This window comes from Corylus avellana, chromosome 4 (genome assembly GCF_965113065.1).
Source record: "Corylus avellana chromosome 4, dhCorAvel1.hap1.2, whole genome shotgun sequence".
NCBI lineage: Eukaryota > Viridiplantae > Streptophyta > Magnoliopsida > Fagales > Betulaceae > Corylus > Corylus avellana.
In genome coordinates this window covers 22,890,172-22,908,778 of record NC_142493.1, presented here as the reverse complement: position 1 = coordinate 22,908,778, position 18,607 = coordinate 22,890,172, and the positions used below count along the sequence as shown (strand labels likewise).

The window sequence follows — 18,607 nt, the reverse complement described above, 5'->3', positions numbered from 1 at the left end:
TTAAAATGCGAAAAGCAGCACTATATTTTCACCATTCTTTTGCGATCACATCGGCAAATACATTTCTTGAACCAGCATCTTCAAGACAAGACAATAACCTGCATCTAGTACAAAAATTTAAATCTGTATTTCTGTTTTTTGGGTGGGTGGATGAAGGTTTTTCTGCTACTGCAATTGTTCGTTGCTTAATATATCTACATCTTTGAATACAATTTGTACAGGCTGCGTAATAGAAGCATCACTGATTTTAGATGGAAGACAAAAGGCAGCACCTGAGAATAATAGCCGTGAAATTGCTCAATGTTGTGGGAGTAAACTGCACCTTTGGAGAAGTGATTTCCAGAGAAGCAGCGATCTCTGATCTTGGGTTGGTGCAGTTTACATGCATGAGTCAACCTCCATCTGGTTAATGTCTCCAGCATCTTCTCAGAAATTTATGCAGGTTTCATGATTCATGCCGCTCTATTGAGAACCATCTTTCCTCGTGGCCGAGTTGGCCAATGTCCGCTCTTTCATGGCTTCTTTTTCCAATTTCTTCTTTTCAGCATCAGCCTGCCTTCCATTCTCTTCTCGTGACTTGTTGAACATCTTAACAAAGACGGCCAAGATTTGTGTCACTGATGCAAAAGCCACCACATAAGTTCATCAGTAAACATAATGCCCCAACATGATCCGTATTCTTAATACAGATAAAAGCCTTCATCATCTCCGTGGATTTTAAAGCTCTGCTTATATTCTATTTTGTCTTTAATTTTTAAGGTTATAATTATTTTTTCGAGAATCAACAAAGATCCAAGCAATAAGAGCATGGTTCTTAGGATCAAGAATCTAGTAGTAGCTCACTCCTTTCCTGGAAGTGAAGTAGCCATCCAGTGAGAGCAATCCTTTCCCAGGAATCATGTTTCAAGGTGTTCTAAAACAAACAAGTAAAACTCTTAGGGCAAAACTACCAACCCATAATTGAGTAGTGAACCTTTATGCAATAGAGTGCCCCAATAAAATAGTCATACAAGAAAACACCAAAGGCAAGCTGAAGTAGGACTATACTTCTCTTCAAATTAAACTCTTCTTTTAAGTTTCTGATTTAGATAATTAGAGAAGGCAGACTACATACAACTTATATATCCAATGAAACTGTTTCCAAATATCATGATAAAAAAGTGCAAACACCTATTTGTGTCCCTTAAAATTTACAAAGTTCTAATTTGATCCCTAAAATTTAAAAAGTCAATCAAATCCTAGAATAATTAAAGAAGTAGCAATTAGTCCTCTCATCAATCTAATTGACAGAAACTGATGACATGTCAAGTTAATTTCTTATGCGGTAGAAGTCAATGTACATATTTGCACGCTTACCTCACATGAGAAAAGTGCCAGCATGGTAATTTCTATTTGAAATGGCTTATTTTAGTTGAGATGGCATCTATGTGGGATTGCCACGTCAACAACTAACAAAAAAATATCTTTTCAAGTTTTTTAGTTTTTTTTTTTTTAAAAAAAGGCACACTTCACCCAGCCCCTCCTTTTTTTTTTTTTTTTTTTTTTTTTTTTTCTCCCCTCTTTTGTTCAGCCCAACCACCCCCACTGCCTAGACACCACCGCCAGAGCTGACCAAATCCCCAAACAAATTCATGCCCTCGAAACCCTAGCTCCCATTTTATTTTCCCTCAAAGCAACGGCCGGATATAATCATTTCGGCCAAAATAGCTTTGTAATCCAATTGGATTGACTAGACCTAATTGCTACCTATTTAATACTTGATCTTAACTTTTTATATTTATAGACTGAATTGGAACTTTGTTTTTGTGTATTTTTTAGATCTAATTGAGCGTCTCTCCTAAAAAGAACAATAAAAGCTACAGACACAAAATATTCCCAATTAACAAACAAATAAATTTCACTTATCTGAAAAAGAAGAAGAAATGCAAATATGTGAACCAAATCACTGTAGTGTGTGCATGCATATAGAGGAAGACATAACAGACCTTGCTCAAAGGGGCACCGAGCTGGATCCTCCCCAAAGTACTGAGACAATGAATCTGCATTTCTTCCCTGCAAAGACAATATTTAACATTAAAGTAATTAACTGCACAATAACTATCAAAAAATTATGACCATCGACTGGACTCACCACTTCAGAATAAAGCGAGATAAGTGACCTAACTTCAGCTTCTGCAGTATCGAGAAAATTCTTCAGCACCTGAAAATGAGGAATTTCTGGTATTAATACCTACTAAAGGTCCATGTTGAAAAATTCATGCTAAACAAACAAGTTTTCTTCTAATGCGATAGAAACACATATCCAATGCCTTCTTGTTGACTAGAATATTCCAACCACCACTTAATACATGGCACCTTTCAATTTATAGAAGGAAAAACAAAGAAAGCGTGGAATTGAACCAAGTATCAAGTCGACTCTATACTAGGTAAAGACAAGTTTATTCAGAAGCATGCCTTTGCTAAAAGGGACATGCTAATATAGCTGTTGCTAAAAGCAAGCCAACTAATTAGCCTTAATTGGGTATTTCACAAAAACAAGAGGTGAAGGGTTAAGTCACAGATTTGATCCCAGAATATCAGTAGGGTTTACCAACTAAAAGGACAAAAAAAAAAAGATGCCACATCTCCTTATCCTCACCTTTTGGAATCCAACTGAGATAGCTCCATCATTTTCTGAACCAGTGAGTTCTTGCTCAACCTTTTCAAGACCTTTACTGACAGCTTGCATTTCTTCAGCCAAAGCTTTCAGTTGAATCTAGTCATTGTGAAGGCCAATCAGATGATTACAAGGAACAAGTTGTGTAGGTCAGCTATAGATCAACCATTAAATAGTTACAAGAAACAAAGGAGCCAATACTAGCAAGATAACAAACATACCTTAGAGGCAGCTTCTAAATGAACAAGATCCTTATCAAAATCCAGCAACTCAGGCAATTTCTCAGAAAGGAGCTGATGAAGGAAAATAACAATTTAATATGGCATCTTGTGAATATCCCCATACAGGTGCCAATATGATTACTCATTTTACATAAAATAATGAAGAAAGCAGAACATACATGCTGGGATATTGAAATTGAAATATTAACAACTATAAGTAAAGAAAGACAAAAAATCTTAAAAAATATGGAAAGTTTACTCCACTCTCACCCGTGTTGATATATGATAATACTGCAAAAAATTTGGATGTCAAGTACTTAACTACATGCAAATGTTGTTCATAACTAATTTCGCAAACTTGGCGCTCATCTTCACAATCAGAAAACTCTTATGCCAGCTATTTCTATAAGAGTACATGTTTTTTAAGATGAAAGGGAATCATTTGGAAAAAGCAACTTTCAGTACCATCAAAGAAACCTATAAAAATCCCTTTTTTCCCCTCATATTAATATTGTATATAATTCAAATTGCCTGATGCACCCCATGAAAGGCAATTGGTGATAAATTGTAAAGGGAAACTGGAGAAGAGTGCAGTAAACAATTCCTCTATTGTAGCCTGTAACAAGGAGAAGGGTTCTAAACTCACTCAAGGAGAAAGTAGCAGGAATATGTTTGAAATCTTTCCCACTTGGCATGATATTAGGAGGGGGTGGGAGGGTTTTGCGCGTCATGTGCGTGGGAGGGTTATTTTGACATAACGCAAACATTTCGTTGGAAGCTTTAATATTTCTACCTTGCACAAATAATGCATTAAAGTCATTTTGTTGTTTCTTGCACGAGTATCAGATAACTTAAGAAGGCTGTCCAATTTGAATCCTATGGCCGATCCTGCAATACCATAAGAAAAATAAAACATCAAGCCAGCAGAGCAACGAATTCATAAAAATATTGCAATGAATAAATACTAATATAGTGACACCTCGTGCAGTGCCCTGATTCAAGGCATTTCCCAAAGTCAGAATTGTCTGCATTATCTGGCGTAATTTCACAGATTCTTTTACCTGTAATAGGTGCATTACATTTAAGATGTAGAGCAAACACTTCTTCATAAATACCAGTTTAAAAACCATTAAGTTTAGTGCTACCTCTCTAGTAGCATCATTGATTGTATTCAAATTCTTTCTAAGGTCATTAACCTATACAAAAACAAGAGTATAAGCACCAACAGTTATTAAAGCATTAGCACACAAAAAAAAAACTATTGAACACATATCCGAGAAAAATATACCTGACTAGAAAATGTGATTTTAAAAGCAAATACTCGTAACTTGGATTCTACTCGTGGAACCTTCATCAGCTCTAGGAAAAACTGAAATACATATCAAATTCAATGTTTGCTAGATATGAAACTATAGCATTTGAATTTATTCAAGATATGGCATCAGACAGAACCTGCTCACACTTTCCAAGCATTTCCTTGTCACCTGCATAATTCTGAAACAAAAGCATAATCAACAAGACATGATCATTTAGTAACCAGCACAAAGTTAGTTACCGTTTAAACCAGATACAACATATTATAAACTTTAGATAATCCTTTGACCAGACAATGATGATGCAAGTCATGAATGAAGCATTTTTATTTTTTTTTGATGGAGAACCTCAACAAGGCCCGCCCTTCAGACCCATCCCTGCAAAGTAAACCTTGAACCCATGCACCGCACCCTCGGAAGTTTTCCTACACGGATTAGGATAAATCGCTGGCTTTTACACTAGGAGGTATGGCCCAAAGGGGGAGTTTGCACCTAGAAAGTCTCAAACTTGGGATCTGTAGGGTGATACTCCCTAAGACCATAAGCCTTAACCACTAGGCCAACCCCCTTTGGGAATCTTCTTTCCCTACTATGACTAGGGCACCAAATAAGATAATGCCCAATAAACACCTAATAGACTATCCCTACCATGACTAGGACACCAAATTAGAAAGTGCTCAATCAGCACCTATTAAACTAACTTAAAACCCAAAAGCGAAAAGGTCAATACAAAAATATTTCTTTCCTACTACATTATCAGGTTTATTTGAAATGATCAAATCAACAATTTGGACAGTCTTGGAAAGAATTCATCCCTGATCTTGACTTGTTCAGAAAGTGTGTTAAATCATCAATTCTTTCAAAAGTTTAAGTTTATAGAAAATGATAAATTTAATAATTTAATTATACTTTAACACTTTCCCTTATGTGTGAGCTCAAACTGTTATTAACAAGTGAAACCTAACATGTAAAATACATAATCGAAGTTGGGGGTAAATTGTCAAGGTCTGAACTCGGGACCTTTGCTCTAATATCATGTTAAATCACCAATTATCCTGAAAGCTTAAGAAGTGATAAATTTAATCATTTAATTATATTTTAACACAATGTTGAGCTCTTTATCATTCTTTAGTCTCTTGAACCTCCTCTTTAGTATCAATATATTCTTGCAATTTTCTTGCTCAAGTTTGCATCCGCGACTTCAACATCCTACTAATCTGTTTTGTTGTCAGCTTCAATAGCTACAATATTGGCCCCACTTCCAACATTTGGTACCAGGGAGTTTTCTTCCAATGAGATAAAAAGGAGAAGTGAAACCACGTCTTGGTACAACTATCTTGCTACTGCAATTTGCTAGAGTAATAGTAAATTGTGATAGATCTATTTTGACATCCACTGATGAAATTTAAGGCCATCTGTGCTCTCCTCCACTGGTAATGCTAAGGTTAGTGTTAATTTGTTTAGAGGGTGGTGGATCAAAGTGGGCAAGTGGGCAAGTGGGCAAAGGAAGTAGCAGTGACATTTGGAGCAGAGCATTAGATATCTAGAGATTATTGCCACATTGCTTTCCATGGTGCTTTTGCAGGTAGCCAAATAAAAAATTCTTCAGGAAAAAATTCCCATCTTTAAGTTAAAGGACGCAACTTATATACTTTCTTTCTAGGGAAACATCCCTTGCCCTTCCATCATTTTTTTCTTAATTTTTTCAGTATAGGCTATGTTGTTTTGCGCACCAAGTCAACCTTTTTCCTTTGAAAAATATTTCTTCATTCATCCAAAAAAACCAAGCATAGTAATTATGTTTCCGAATTGCAACAGTAAAAAGACACCATAACTTCAATTTCAAGTACTAATGCAAGCACACAAAAACAAAGAGAGATAGAGATATCATACTTAATCTTTAAATACTGCAAACAATCAAGATACTAAACAGAGTATCACCAGCACACCAAGAAATTGTAGCATGCATACACTTGCATGAGGGAGAGAGAGTTTACCTTGAGTGTTTCCATTTCTTCCTTAGTTGGACAGAATTTAATGAGATTCTCAACCTGATCAATGTCTAGAGTAGAAGAATCCAAAGCCAGAACTGCATTCTGAAGGTATAGATGACAAAAATATGACCATGAACTAACAAGTAAGAGTTTCACAAAATAGATAAGTTTTGCGAGCAAAAAGAAGACATGGTCTATACAAATTATAAGGGCGGCAAAAATAACTAACATCAACGCACAAAAATGAAACAACACCACCTAGCAAGATCAATAAGATGATTGTATGCTAATATTAATTCATTCCTCAATTTAATATTTATGAGTGAAGTCTAAATCATCGAACACTATCTTGTTATTCTCCCGATAAATTGTGTGACTGGCTAAAAGCTGAAGAAAAATAAAAAAGAGAAAGGGTGATGCACTCCTTAATCCCCAACTCCCAATTAAACAGCAGGAATGGACAACAAAATGACAGATAAGCAACACAAACAAGCTCATTTATCTGAGAAAATTCCATGGCTATTATTACATTATGCTAATTTCCTTATTGAAATCCACAATCAGGGTTAGTTGAATCCTCAACAGTAAGACCATGCAATGTTGTCATCTGTTTCACTCTCCTCTCTAGGGTCCCCAAACTAGGGCTGACAATAGGCACGTACAACATTTCAAGGTTCGATTATTAGAACTGGGTAGATTCAATCTAATTAAGTTCCAAATCTTATTGAGAATATTGATTATAACAAAATTGCATACATGCATTTTATGTGTGCTTGTGTGTGTGTGTGTGTGCATGTATTTAACTCCTTTGATCCTTTTTCATCTGCCTTTCTTTCCGTTTGTGAGATTTCCAGTGAAAATCAAAATATCATCCACAAACAGGAGGTCAGAGATATCAAAGCCAATCAACAAACCCTCACTCATTGTTGCAGAAATCATCCTACCCAACATCTCCACCACAATGACAAACAATAAAGGAGGCAGAGTGTCCCCTTGTCTCAAGCCATAGGAGCTACTAGAAAAACCTGTGGGAGTGCCATTCACCAAAACCGAAAATGCACCAAGGAGATACAATGAGCTACAGTAGAAAATCTCAATTAACATGATCATAAGCTTTTTCTAAGTCCATTTTGCAAAGTACACCTGGCTCACCAAATTCTATTCTACTGTCAAGGCATTCATGGGCAATAAGAACAGATTTAGGATATGCCTTCCTCGAATGAAAGCATTATGCGACTTGGAAATAATCTTCTCCAACACCATCTTAAGCATATTAGCTAGAATCTTAGCAATAATTTTGTAAATACCACTCATAAGACTAATCGGACGAAAATCCTTGGGATCAACAGCCCTTGGAATCTTCAGAATGAGGGCGATGAACATAACATTAAGGCTCCTTTCAAACTTACCTCTAGCATAGAAGTCACAAAAGAGGTTCATAATGTCTTCTTTTAAAACACCCCAACAAGCTTGGAAGAAAGCCATAGAGTAATTGTTAGGGCCGGCATTGTCCCCATTCATAGCTTTCACTACCTCCAACACCTCCCCTTCCTCAAAATATCTCTTCGACCAATTAACCTCACCAATAGACCAAAAGAAACCATACAACACAAACCACCAACTGAACTGCTCGGTATACAACTTTTTATAAAACTGGACAATATGCTCGTTGATCTCATGTCAGTTGACAGAAAATGTACCATCAATTAACAAGGAATTAATGGAGTTTTTTTCTTCCGTGGGAATTGGCCATTTTGTGAAGAAACTCTGTGCACTTGTCACCCTCCCTCAAACATAAAGCCTTAGATTTTTGCATCCAACTCACCTCCTCCATGAGAGTGGATCTCTTTAACTCGCTTAATACTTTTGCCTTCTTCATTCTCTCCTCTTTGCCTAAAGCCCTCTCTTCTTCAACGATATCAAAAGCACATAACTCTTACAAAAGGATATTTTTCTTCCTTTCTACATCATCAAACACCTCATTCCATCTCTTTAAATCAGCTTTCAAAGCCTTGAGCTTGTGGGCCACAATGAAGCTCAGAGAGCCTTGGAAGTGATAAGAGTCCCATCACTATTTCACCCTATCCACAAAACCCTCAGAATTAAGCCACATGTTCTCAAATTTAAAGTATCTACTACTCCTATGAAAGTTACCACAGTTAAGGAGGATCGGAAAATGATCCAAACGAAGCCTAGGAAACCTCCTTTGGCTCACACCAAGAAATTGAGCATCCCAAGTCGAAGAAACAAGAAATTTGTCAATCCTAGACCAAAAAGGCAACTCCCGATTATTCGACCAAGTAAAAGTTTCATCAACAAGAGTGTAACACCCCGCTTCAAGTAGTATGATATTGTCCGCTTTGGGCCTCAGCCCGCATAGTGAACTCCCCTACACACTTGTTGACCAAGTAAAAGTAACAACCAGGGTGAACTCCCCTACACACTCATTGACCTTTTCCACCACCCTCCTATCTCACATAATCAAAACACCACTTGAAGCCCCTTTGGAATTCAAACAACGCCAACGTACATGATTGGCAACCCCACAAACCACGCACAACACTATGAGACATAATCTCAAGCTTAGTCTCTTAAAGACAAATGATGTCAACCTTCCAGTTTCTGAGCAAGTTCCTCACCCTCAAACATTCATCTCCATCATACAACCCTCTCACATTCCACGATAACAATTTAGGCTTCATTAAGAACTGAGAACCATCCCTTTCCTTTCCTTCTCCACGACTTGAGCTCTCTCCTTTAGGGTCATAATTAATGGAGCACTCTAGCCTTTTTAACTCCCTACGGCCTTTGTTACCAAGTTTAGAAGTAGAAGTTGACACCTTATGATCGCGGCTCACTTCAACAACTGTCAAAAGAGCCATGAACTGCTCTCCATAACCCACACACGAAACCCCCACAATATAGCAAGGTTAAGACTGATACAGCTATCAAGTCTTGCTTCCAATAGAAACCATCCATCAAGTTCTATGTTTACGGGTGTTTATGTTATTTTTAGTTTGCTAGAGTTTTGGGGGCAAATAGGGTAATTTATGTGATGCATCTGGAGAGAGTGCAAAGTGAGGAGTTTTGAAGATTGCGAGATTTTGGTGGCAGAGCAAAAGATCGTTACGTTCATCTTAATGCTTGGTTGGCAGCATATAATAGTCCTCACTTTTCTAGTTTACTGAATTTTTGGACTTTTGTTCTTTTTCTCCTTAATTGGGGGTCTCTCTTGCATACTTTCTATGAACTCAGGTTGCACCCCTCTATGCTTTCAATGAGATTGATTTACTTATAAAAAAACAAAAGGTATTTTAACATTTCTGATCAGTACTCTAACTATAAGGCATTCTATTGATGGGTAGTCTTTAATTCATGATTTGGGAACTTCGCTTATAATTATGATGGTCAGTAAGACTTATCAAAAAAAAAAAAAAAATTATGATGGTCAGAAAGACCTAGTAGACCACTGACTAGATTTATTTCTAATTTAATATAAGTTATAATCTGTCTAGTGAATGCATGCATGCAATTACTATCAACTATGTAATACAAATATGAGAAGTGAGAAAACTTCTAATAGTAATCTTCTGGTATTTTTCCCATTTCTGCATATTCAGGTTCATCAACTGTTTTGCAAAAAAGAAGAAAAGAAAAATTACAAGCAACATTTCCTCAGCAGCATCAAACAGGAACAAAAATCACTAAAAGAAAGACATCAAATAGTGAAGAAAATATGAATACAAATTAGGTCATTTTAAAACTTGATCATCTCTTTTGTCAATAGATGACAGAGTTTAGACATCACTTTCAAAAACTTACACATTGATGTCTTCGAGAGCACGTGCAAAAAACTAAGTCAGTGACAATTCTAATTCCACATTTCAAGTGTGATACATTCACAAAGAATCCCATGAGACCAAAAATCAAAACTATTTTCCTCAATTGTCAAATGGTATTGAAGTTGGTTGAACATGTGGCATGAGTAAAAGAAAGAAACTTACAATCATATCTGGCAAAGGAATTTTTATTTTTGAGAGCATTATTTCACAATTATACGCTCTACGCAAGTCAACCTGAGAGAGAGAAACACAGCACCAAAAAGCTTGAGTTTTAGATACATATAATATAACAGATCACCATAGCACAACATTTGGTAGAAACATTTACATAACAAAAGTAGAAAGAATAAAAATGTCATGTAAACCATTTATAAAAGATATTGATGTATATTAGCTAGAAATAATAATAATAATAATAATAATAATAATAAAAGATAAACAAAATTAAATTTCTGATGGTAAAAGCACCTGGTGCATCTCTAGAGTTTGTAGTAGTCAAAATTAACTTGTGATAAGTGCAACTAAATAAACCATGCTTACAAGATAGGACCTCCAGAGATTCCAATGTCATAATAATAGCAACGGTAATAAAACTTCAATGTTGCAAAATGCTAAAAGTGGCAGAGTTGAATCATAAATTTATTTTGAGTGATACCGCTTCTTCCTTCCATATAACAGAATCATTCTTTTTGGTACACATTTGGATGCTAATCAACCAAAGTCCTGATATCTTCCTACAGTGATTTTAACTCAGGCACAAAGAAACCTGAGGTTGCCCTATAATGGATCATATATTGATCCGTGGGGGATCATGGTGTGCCAATGTAACAAAAAGTCTAAAATATGCCTCCTCATCAGGTGCTTTAGGCAAAGATTCATCAAGTGTTAACGGAGTTAGGAAGTTTAGTTGCTCAAATTTGAGCCCTCCACCAGCAATATCAGAGATTCTCATGTGATTGTTTATTTCATCTTTCCTAAGGATTTGTCTAATTGTTACTTAGTACCTAATAATAAGTAATAATAGTGCTGTTATAATTTGAAGAAAAAAAAATTTTACTTTTTACAGATATCTTCAGGATCATTTATAACTGAATAAAACTGTAAAATAGAAAGCATGGATCTCCAAACATTTCTCTCAAGTTATAGTGTTTCAAGTACTAAACTACAGTTTTTTTTTGATAAGTACTAAACTATAGTTAATACATACAATAATGAGACAAAGATAGAGAGGGAAGGGAGGAGGGGGGAAGGGGGTGGAGAAGCTTACCAGTTGCACTTTCTCAGGTTTGTTCATGTTAGAACCACGTCGACCTCCACCTTTAGTGCCACTCCCATCTGTAGCAGAGGCAGCTGAGAACAGACTCTCAAGCTCTGAAATATCTATTTCAGGGGCACTAACAAAAACTTTCAATGTTATATCAGAAGTGATATAAGAACAAAACCATACCTACCCACACACCCACCCTCCTGGAGAGAGAGAAGTAAGAGAAAACAAAACAAAACACAATAAAGGGAACATTACAGAAGCAAATCAACTGAAAACACCAGAGAACGTAGTATCACATTCAGAAAAAGAGGAAGTTAAAGGAAACTGTGTAAGAACAAAACCATACCTACCCACACACCCACCCTCCTGGAGAGAGAAGTAGGAGAAAAAAAAAAAACACAACAAAAGGGAACATTACAGAAGCAAATCAACTGAAAACACCAGAGAACATAGTATCACATTCAGAAAAAGAGGAAGTAAAAGGAAACTGTGTAACAAAAGGTAGAATGGCTGCTCTAAAGTTGACTTTCAATTAAGTTACACAGCCTTTAATTTGAATGAAGTATTATTCATATCAACGAGTGCCATTATCATTCAGTATACCGAAACTAAACATTTGATTAATGCTTATAAAATAGTTCCTCAAAAATGCACAAGTTATTTTAGCATCTAAAAGAAGCTATTAGATGGAACATATAATATCTTTATAGAAGTTCTAAGTGAACACACCTTGATTGATTTTCCTGTTTTTGAGAATCAGCCCACAAACTCCCTTGCATCGCACGAGTAACTTTTACCCAATGTAGGGGCTTTAGTGAAGCTTTCTTAGGGGCAAGAGTAGCGCCACCAGCACCTCGACCTCTTCCAAGACTTGATGGCCCCGAAGAAGCCTTCACCTTACCAACTAACGGAGGTGGTGGTGGTAGTGCATTAGAGCCTTTAGCTCCAGGAGGTGGGGGAGGAGCTGGTGTTGCACCACGACTTGGTGGAGTGGGAGCACCAGGAGGCTTTGGTGCTGGTGGTGGAGGAGGCACAATTGAACCTGGCCGGGCAGGTCCTGAAGGTGGTGGAGGTGGTGGTGGCCGACAAACAGTACCGGGGTTCCCACTTGTTGGAGGTGGAGGCGGTGGAGGCGGTACCCCACGAACAGAAGTAGCATTAGATGTTGAACTTGAAGGGGGCAGTTTTGGCAGCGGAGGTGGCGGCGGTGGTGGTTGAAATTTGTTAATTGCACTTCCTAAGGATGGAGGTGGTGGTGGCAGTGGGGGCGGCCGGGGTGGCACAAAAGATTGTTGACTAGATATAGAGGAAAGAGGGGGAGGTGAAGGGGCTGGTGGGGCAGCTTTAGATGAATTGAAATGGGGCGGTGGTGGGGGTGGAGGAGGTGGTGCAAAAGAAGCTTTATGTGAGAGACTAGGAGGTGGAGGAGGGGGTGGAGGAGGAGGCGGATAACCCCTATTGGAAGTGGCAGGGGGAGGCATTAGAGAATCTCTGTTGGGAACACTAGAAGAAGGAAGTGGTGGCGGCGGTGGTGGTGGTGGTGGTGGCAGTAGAGGACCTCTAAAAGTATTAAGAGAGGGAGGTGGAGGTGGAGGTGGGGGAGGCCCTCCACTAGCAGTACGAGAGGGAGGTACAGGTGGAGGTGGAGGTGGAGGTGGTGGATGGGACATTGACGAAAGATTACCGCGAGAAAGTCCAACAGGAGGTGGAGACGGTAGGTTACTAGCAGGAGGAGGTGGAGGCAGTGCAGGAGGAGTTGAACAAGGTTGAGATCCTCTACTTGGTATTGTTGATTGCTCATGAAGAGATGACAGATCATTTTCAATTGCTGATTGATCAGGAGGCTCTGAAGCATGATTTACATCATGTGGACCATCACTTTCAAAATGTAAGGGGACTGAATCAACAGTATCCTGTATTGGTAATTTTGTTGGAGTTTTTGAAGATTTGGGAATGATATCAAATGCTTCATCTGAACTATCAGCAGTGCTAGATGCATTGTTGTCTTCTTCAGAATCAGCAGGTGAAGAATATAAACTTGCTGCTTTACTTTGCAACCATGAAAGTTCTTTTACATCACTTAAAACAGAAAGCTGTTTAAGCAACCACAAGGCAGCATCGTCACTGCTATCAACCCATTCAACACCACTGAACAGTTCTTGAACTCTAGAAAAAGCTTCAATTGGCAACCCACCTTTCTCCTCACCATTTAACATAGTAGTTGGGGCTTTTGGAGGAGAGATGCTTTCAACCTCCCCAAACAAAACCTGAATTTAGAATTTCATTTAATCAGATGAAAGTTTGTATTTTATGTAGGGAAAGAAAAACACAGAATCTGATCAAGATTATAGGGCTCTTTATGGATCTCAGAAATAAATGGAGGAAAATAAAAGAGACCGAAAATGACTCAATAAGCTTAATTTTATTAGGCAGGTTTCTATCAGTTATCTTTCTCTCACTCTACCCAAGATCCAATATGAGGCCTACTGACATACTCACCTCAGCTCTGAATCCTTTTGGATACCGCTCCTTTGAATCCCAAAGAATGTCCAAGTTTTCAGTGTTAAGCATCAGTATGTTGGATCGAATAAATGCAGTGTTGAACATTATACGAAACATCATAATTTCCTTTTCTGAATCCAAGTCAAAATGGACACACTCCAGTACAACATCTCCTTGCACCAAGCACTGAATGTCAATTTTAATCACATCACAGTCTGCCTGCAATAAAAGAATCATCATATTGGGATCAGAAAATACAACTTAATTTAGATAAATACATAGTTAAATTAAGAAATATAAACTAATATGAAGAGTAGAACAAAAACATTTTACCTGGCCATAATGCCTAAGGATCTTCTTCTTCTTCTTGGCCATGGAAAACAGCATCTCAGTCGAAAGCCCACCCTTACTATGGAGATTCCTGCCAAAGATACGGATAATTGGCCTGCAGCCATTCTGAGAATCAAAGCTGGGAATGGCCCGAAGAATGATGCAATCTAAAGAAAGCGCTCGTTCAGGAGGTGGCCACTCTGGAGCAATGTTTCTTCTCGCTACATATTGAAGGTAACGAAGCTGAGATGGGAATGGATTCAAAGGTGACAGGAGCTGCAAAAACCCCTTAGGAGCTTCTCGATGCACAATTTCAAGAGTCCTTCGTTCGCCACTATGCAGCTTTCGAAAGATCAAAAAGCTAGCTAAAAGGAATGCCAAGAGCGGCCAACCCCCTCTCTCACAATGAAGAACAATAATATTCTGTTGATTTCCAAGTGAAAGCCAACTCTCACAAACACGAAGAAAATGTTGAATCAAAGATAATGGAAGGAGAGGGCATCCCTCATACTGTCGTGGATACTCTATGACAGTAACATCATATTCACAAAGAATTTCCGCAAACTGGCTCCGTTTCTCACCCTCGCGGAAATTGAATGCGAGCAATGATGAGTCTGGGAATTCCTCATGTAACTCAGTTATGATTTCATGTAAATATATTTGGTACATTCCATCAGGCAAGACTTCGGTAGAAAAACATGAATCAAAAACTGCACAAATTCATGAAACCAAACAATTGGTATGCAATTATAACACATGGGTATGCGCCCATTTCCCAAAAAAAATCAAATTTACAATAGCAATTCTAGATTAGAGAATGAAGGACATTACCATAGACTCTGTCAACAAATTCAAGCAAGCCATCTGGGGGTCTTCTGTAAAAGAACCTACTTAGAAGAGACATTCTTACCAACCCAATTGCATGAGGTTTGCACTAAGCCAACAAGCTCAAAACCTGAAGAAAATGGACTAAAGAACTAAGTTCAGTTCTATTTTTCAGTTTTCTTCCTCTTCATTATTTAATGCTTGACATTTAAAACAACAAAAACAAGAGCGTAAGATAATAAAAGTGAAATTACATAAATACCCAACAGAATCTTAGACTGGTTTCAAATTAGACCTAGGGTTTCTAAATGCTGCAGCTTAAACCCAACAATTTGTGTATAAACATGAATTAAGTGCTTTAGATTGAGTAAATGTAGAAATTACCTTGATATTTATGTACGGGTGCTGAGTTTAGCCAGTTAGCTCGCCGTAATTCGGTCGCCGGAGGGGATTACGGAGGCCGGTGGTCGTGGACCGGAGGGCATGCTGTGGGTGGGGGTTCGTGTGTGTGTGTGTGTGTGAAGGAGACGATGGAGCGAGGGAAGAAGAATGGAGAAAAATTAGGAGAATATGAAATTTCGACTAAAACGCTGTCGTTTCTGCGTGTTTAATTTTAAAATTTGAATTTTTTTTTGAATTTATGTTTTATTTTATTTTGGGATTAGAGAACTTCACGTGCAGCAGCTCACACGTGCTCTCGGTTAAAGTTATGGGCCGGGCCTGACCATAAAACTGGAAGTAGCAGCACAGAAGCCGGGACCGCGAGAATGCGCGGCTTGAGGTCGGTAAATTATTATTAGGATGCGTTTGACATTGCAATTTAAAAAAATTTGATTTGAAAATAACGATTCTAAAACATGTGATTTCAAAACATGTTTTTTTAAAATTAAGTTAAGTGTTTAGTAAAATTACAGTTTGACTTCTAAAATCATAGTTAACCCTTTAAAATTGTGCGTTTAAAAACCCAAATTTTTTAAAAATGCAATCCTAAATGATCCATTTTCTGCAGTTTGGTTTAAGATTGTACTTTTGTTTATAAAATCACAATGTCAAACGCACCATAAATATATAGTTACAATTTTCTTAAAAACAGCATTAACTTATAATAACGCTCACAAATATCCAATTAATTTTTTAATAAACGTGACACTTACATGGCATAATATTGTACAGAATCCTGATACTTTTTTGGACTGGATCTTAAACGATAACATGGCAATCCTAAACTATTCCCTTCAAGAACCCCACAAAGACCTTTAAACTTTGAAAGAAAAGGACATCCCATGTGTGATATATCCTCTCAAATCTGATCTAAACTATAAAATTGAGAGAATTTTAATCCCAAAAGACTTTGTGGTGCCGTGACTCAAATTTCTTGCAAATCCCGTCAAAGTTTCTCTCCATTTTAAGCTAATATGTTTAATAGTGTATGATTGATGTGTGATATATGCGACAATATTCGGTGATTTTAAAAGTCAGATCACAGTTAAAAGGACACCAAGAGAACATTAGAAGAGCACCTAGAATTTCCCTTTAAAATAAGGACCTCTTATTTTTTATCCTTTATAGAGATGGAAAGAATATCAAATTGCAATGGCATACACCTTCTTCCTATAAATGATTGTCTGCCTGCATCAAATCAAATGAAGAAAACTCATCTATAGAGATGGAAGGGAAAGCACATGGAGCTCATGTCTTGGCGCTACCTTATCCAACACAAGGCCACATAAACCCGATGCTTCAATTCTCTAAACGCTTGGCCTCCAAAGGGGTTAAAGTTACGCTCGCCACTACAGTTTTCATCTTCAACTCTATGCAACCACGATCATCGGAATCCGTCCAGTTTGACGCAATCTCCGACGGCCACGATGAGGGCGGCTTTGCGCAAGCCGAGAGCATCCACTCCTATCTTGCTCGATTGGAAGCCATCGGCTCTAAAACGCTAGGTGACATCGTTATAAAGCACAAAGACACTGCTCACCCTATTGATTGCATAGTCTACGACCACTGCTTGCCTTGGGCTTTGGATGTAGCCAAAAAGTTTGGCTTACTTGGAGCCGCTTTTTTTACTCAACCGTGTGCTGTAAATTTCATATACTATCATGTGCATCATGGATTATTGAAGCTCCCAATTTCTTCCACACCCATCTCAATTCCTGGTCTGCCGTTGCTTGAGCTCCAAGACATGCCATCTTTCATTTACGTAGCTGGGTCGTATCCGGCTTACTTTGAGATGGTGCTGAGTCAATTTTCTAACTCGGATAAAGCTGATTGGGCTCTTGTCAACACCTTCTATGAGCTGGAGGTTGAGGTGGGTTTTGCTATATATATTAGCTTTACTATTATTTATAAAAAGTTGATTATATATATATGTTGTGCTTTTAATTATCATAACAGGCGGTGGATTCAATGTCAAAAATATGTCCATTACTGACAATTGGGCCAACAGTTCCATCGATTTACTTGGACAACCGTGTGGAAAATGACAATGATTATGGGCTTAACCTTTTCACAATAGACGACTCGTCGGTTTGCACTGATTGGCTCAGCACTAAGCCAGCAGGATCTGTTGTTTATGTGTCGTTTGGCAGCCTCGCCCATTTAAGCAACAAGCAAATGGAGGAGTTGGCGTTTGGTTTAAAGGGAAGCAATTTCTATTTCTTGTGGGTGGTTAAGGCTTCAGAGGAGGAAAACCTCCCTGAAAAGTTTGTGGAAGAGATAGGGGATAAGGGGTTGGTGGTGAAATGGAGCACCCAATCGGAAGTGCTATCGAATAAGGCCATTGGGTGCTTTTTTAGTCACTGTGGGTGGAATTCAACCCTTGAGGCATTGAGCTTGGAAGTGCCAATGGTGGTGATGCCACAATGGACTGATCAACCCACAAATGCCAAGTTTGTTGAGGATGTGTGGAAGGTGGGAGTTAGGGTTAAGGTGGATGAGAATGGCATTGTGGGAAGAGAAGAGATTGAGTCGTGCATTAGGGAAGTAATGGAGGGAGAGAGGGGAAAAGAAATGAAAGAGAATGCTAAGAAATGGAGACATTTGGCTACTGAGGCAGTGAGTGAGGGTGGCACTTCCGACAAGAACATTGATGAATTTGTATCCAAATTGATCAAAGCAAGCCCAATGGTGTGATCCATTTTTAGAATAAAACCATTTGTAATGATGAACAAAATTTTGTTTGCAAATCACACCATGTACTTTATTTGTAATGATATGCAATTTCTTTTTTTTTTTTTTAAATAAAAAAAATTGGGTGATGTATATTTGGCATTTTACATAGCATTTTTCAGGATAAGTCAAGCAATTTTATAATTATTGTAAGTTTCTAGGAGCTATATTAATTTAGTGAAGTTAGCGTGATGTTTTGAGTTAGAACTTTCATCGTGGCCTATAAAGGTATATGCTTGGAATGCTAGCAATTGAACACTATTTATTAAGTTTTTGAGCCACGAGCAATTATTCTTTATTCTCTATTTCTTGTGATGCTTGTTTTTCAATAAACTTGTCAATATGCCATGAATGATTTATTAGACCCTCATAACATTTCACATCAATTTATGTGGTGAACGTGGATTTTTCCCCACATGTCCTATTAAAAAATAATTCATTATATTATTAACTTTTTTCGAATTGTCAAAACTTTTCATTGTAAAT

The 18,607-nt window shown here is 37.8% G+C and overlaps 2 protein-coding genes across 3 annotated transcripts; one reads left to right on the top strand and one right to left on the bottom strand.

Moving 5' to 3' along the window:
- Nucleotides 1–15,503, bottom strand: AFH14 (Formin Homology 14). Of its 2 annotated transcripts, XM_059589290.2 has the most exons (18): nucleotides 15,335–15,502; nucleotides 14,957–15,080; nucleotides 14,129–14,835; nucleotides 13,793–14,014; nucleotides 12,023–13,560; nucleotides 11,294–11,420; nucleotides 10,189–10,260; nucleotides 6,188–6,286; nucleotides 4,330–4,371; nucleotides 4,166–4,246; nucleotides 4,023–4,073; nucleotides 3,857–3,938; nucleotides 3,671–3,765; nucleotides 2,878–2,949; nucleotides 2,639–2,755; nucleotides 2,132–2,200; nucleotides 1,986–2,052; nucleotides 1–617 (listed from the first exon to the last, which is right to left on the bottom strand). In XM_059589290.2, exons 2-18 carry the CDS (start codon nucleotides 15,027–15,029, stop codon nucleotides 463–465), a joined length of 3,669 nt encoding a protein of 1,222 aa, XP_059445273.2. In that variant the 5' UTR covers nucleotides 15,030–15,080; nucleotides 15,335–15,502; the 3' UTR covers nucleotides 1–462. The 2 variants fall into 2 exon arrangements, with proteins under 2 accessions (XP_059445273.2, XP_088371203.1); XM_088515077.1 differs by having other exon boundaries at nucleotides 3,857–4,073; nucleotides 15,335–15,503.
- Nucleotides 15,504–16,524: 1,021 nt separating this feature from the next.
- LOC132177613 (UDP-glycosyltransferase 74F2-like) lies at nucleotides 16,525–18,184 on the top strand. Its single transcript, XM_059590002.2, has 2 exons — nucleotides 16,525–17,261; nucleotides 17,348–18,184. The coding sequence occupies exons 1-2, from the start codon at nucleotides 16,617–16,619 to the stop codon at nucleotides 18,083–18,085; spliced, it is 1,383 nt and encodes a 460-aa protein (XP_059445985.2). The 5' UTR covers nucleotides 16,525–16,616; the 3' UTR covers nucleotides 18,086–18,184.
- Nucleotides 18,185–18,607: the final 423 nt, after the last annotated feature.

Excerpts from the sequence above, each read along its gene's own strand:
- AFH14 (XM_088515077.1), bottom strand. The coding sequence starts at position 15,029 with ATGTCTCTTCTAAGTAGGTTCTTTTACAGAAGACCCCCAGATGGCTTG. Across the intron at positions 11,421-12,022 it reads AAACAGGAAAATCAATCAAG|TGCCCCTGAAATAGATATTT; the intron begins GTGTGTTCACTT and ends AGTTTTTGTTAG. Across the intron at positions 2,950-3,670 it reads TAATGCATTATTTGTGCAAG|CTCCTTTCTGAGAAATTGCC; the intron begins GTAGAAATATTA and ends TTCCTTCATCAG.
- LOC132177613 (XM_059590002.2), top strand. The coding sequence starts at position 16,617 with ATGGAAGGGAAAGCACATGGAGCTCATGTCTTGGCGCTACCTTATCCA. Across the intron at positions 17,262-17,347 it reads TCTATGAGCTGGAGGTTGAG|GCGGTGGATTCAATGTCAAA; the intron begins GTGGGTTTTGCT and ends TTATCATAACAG.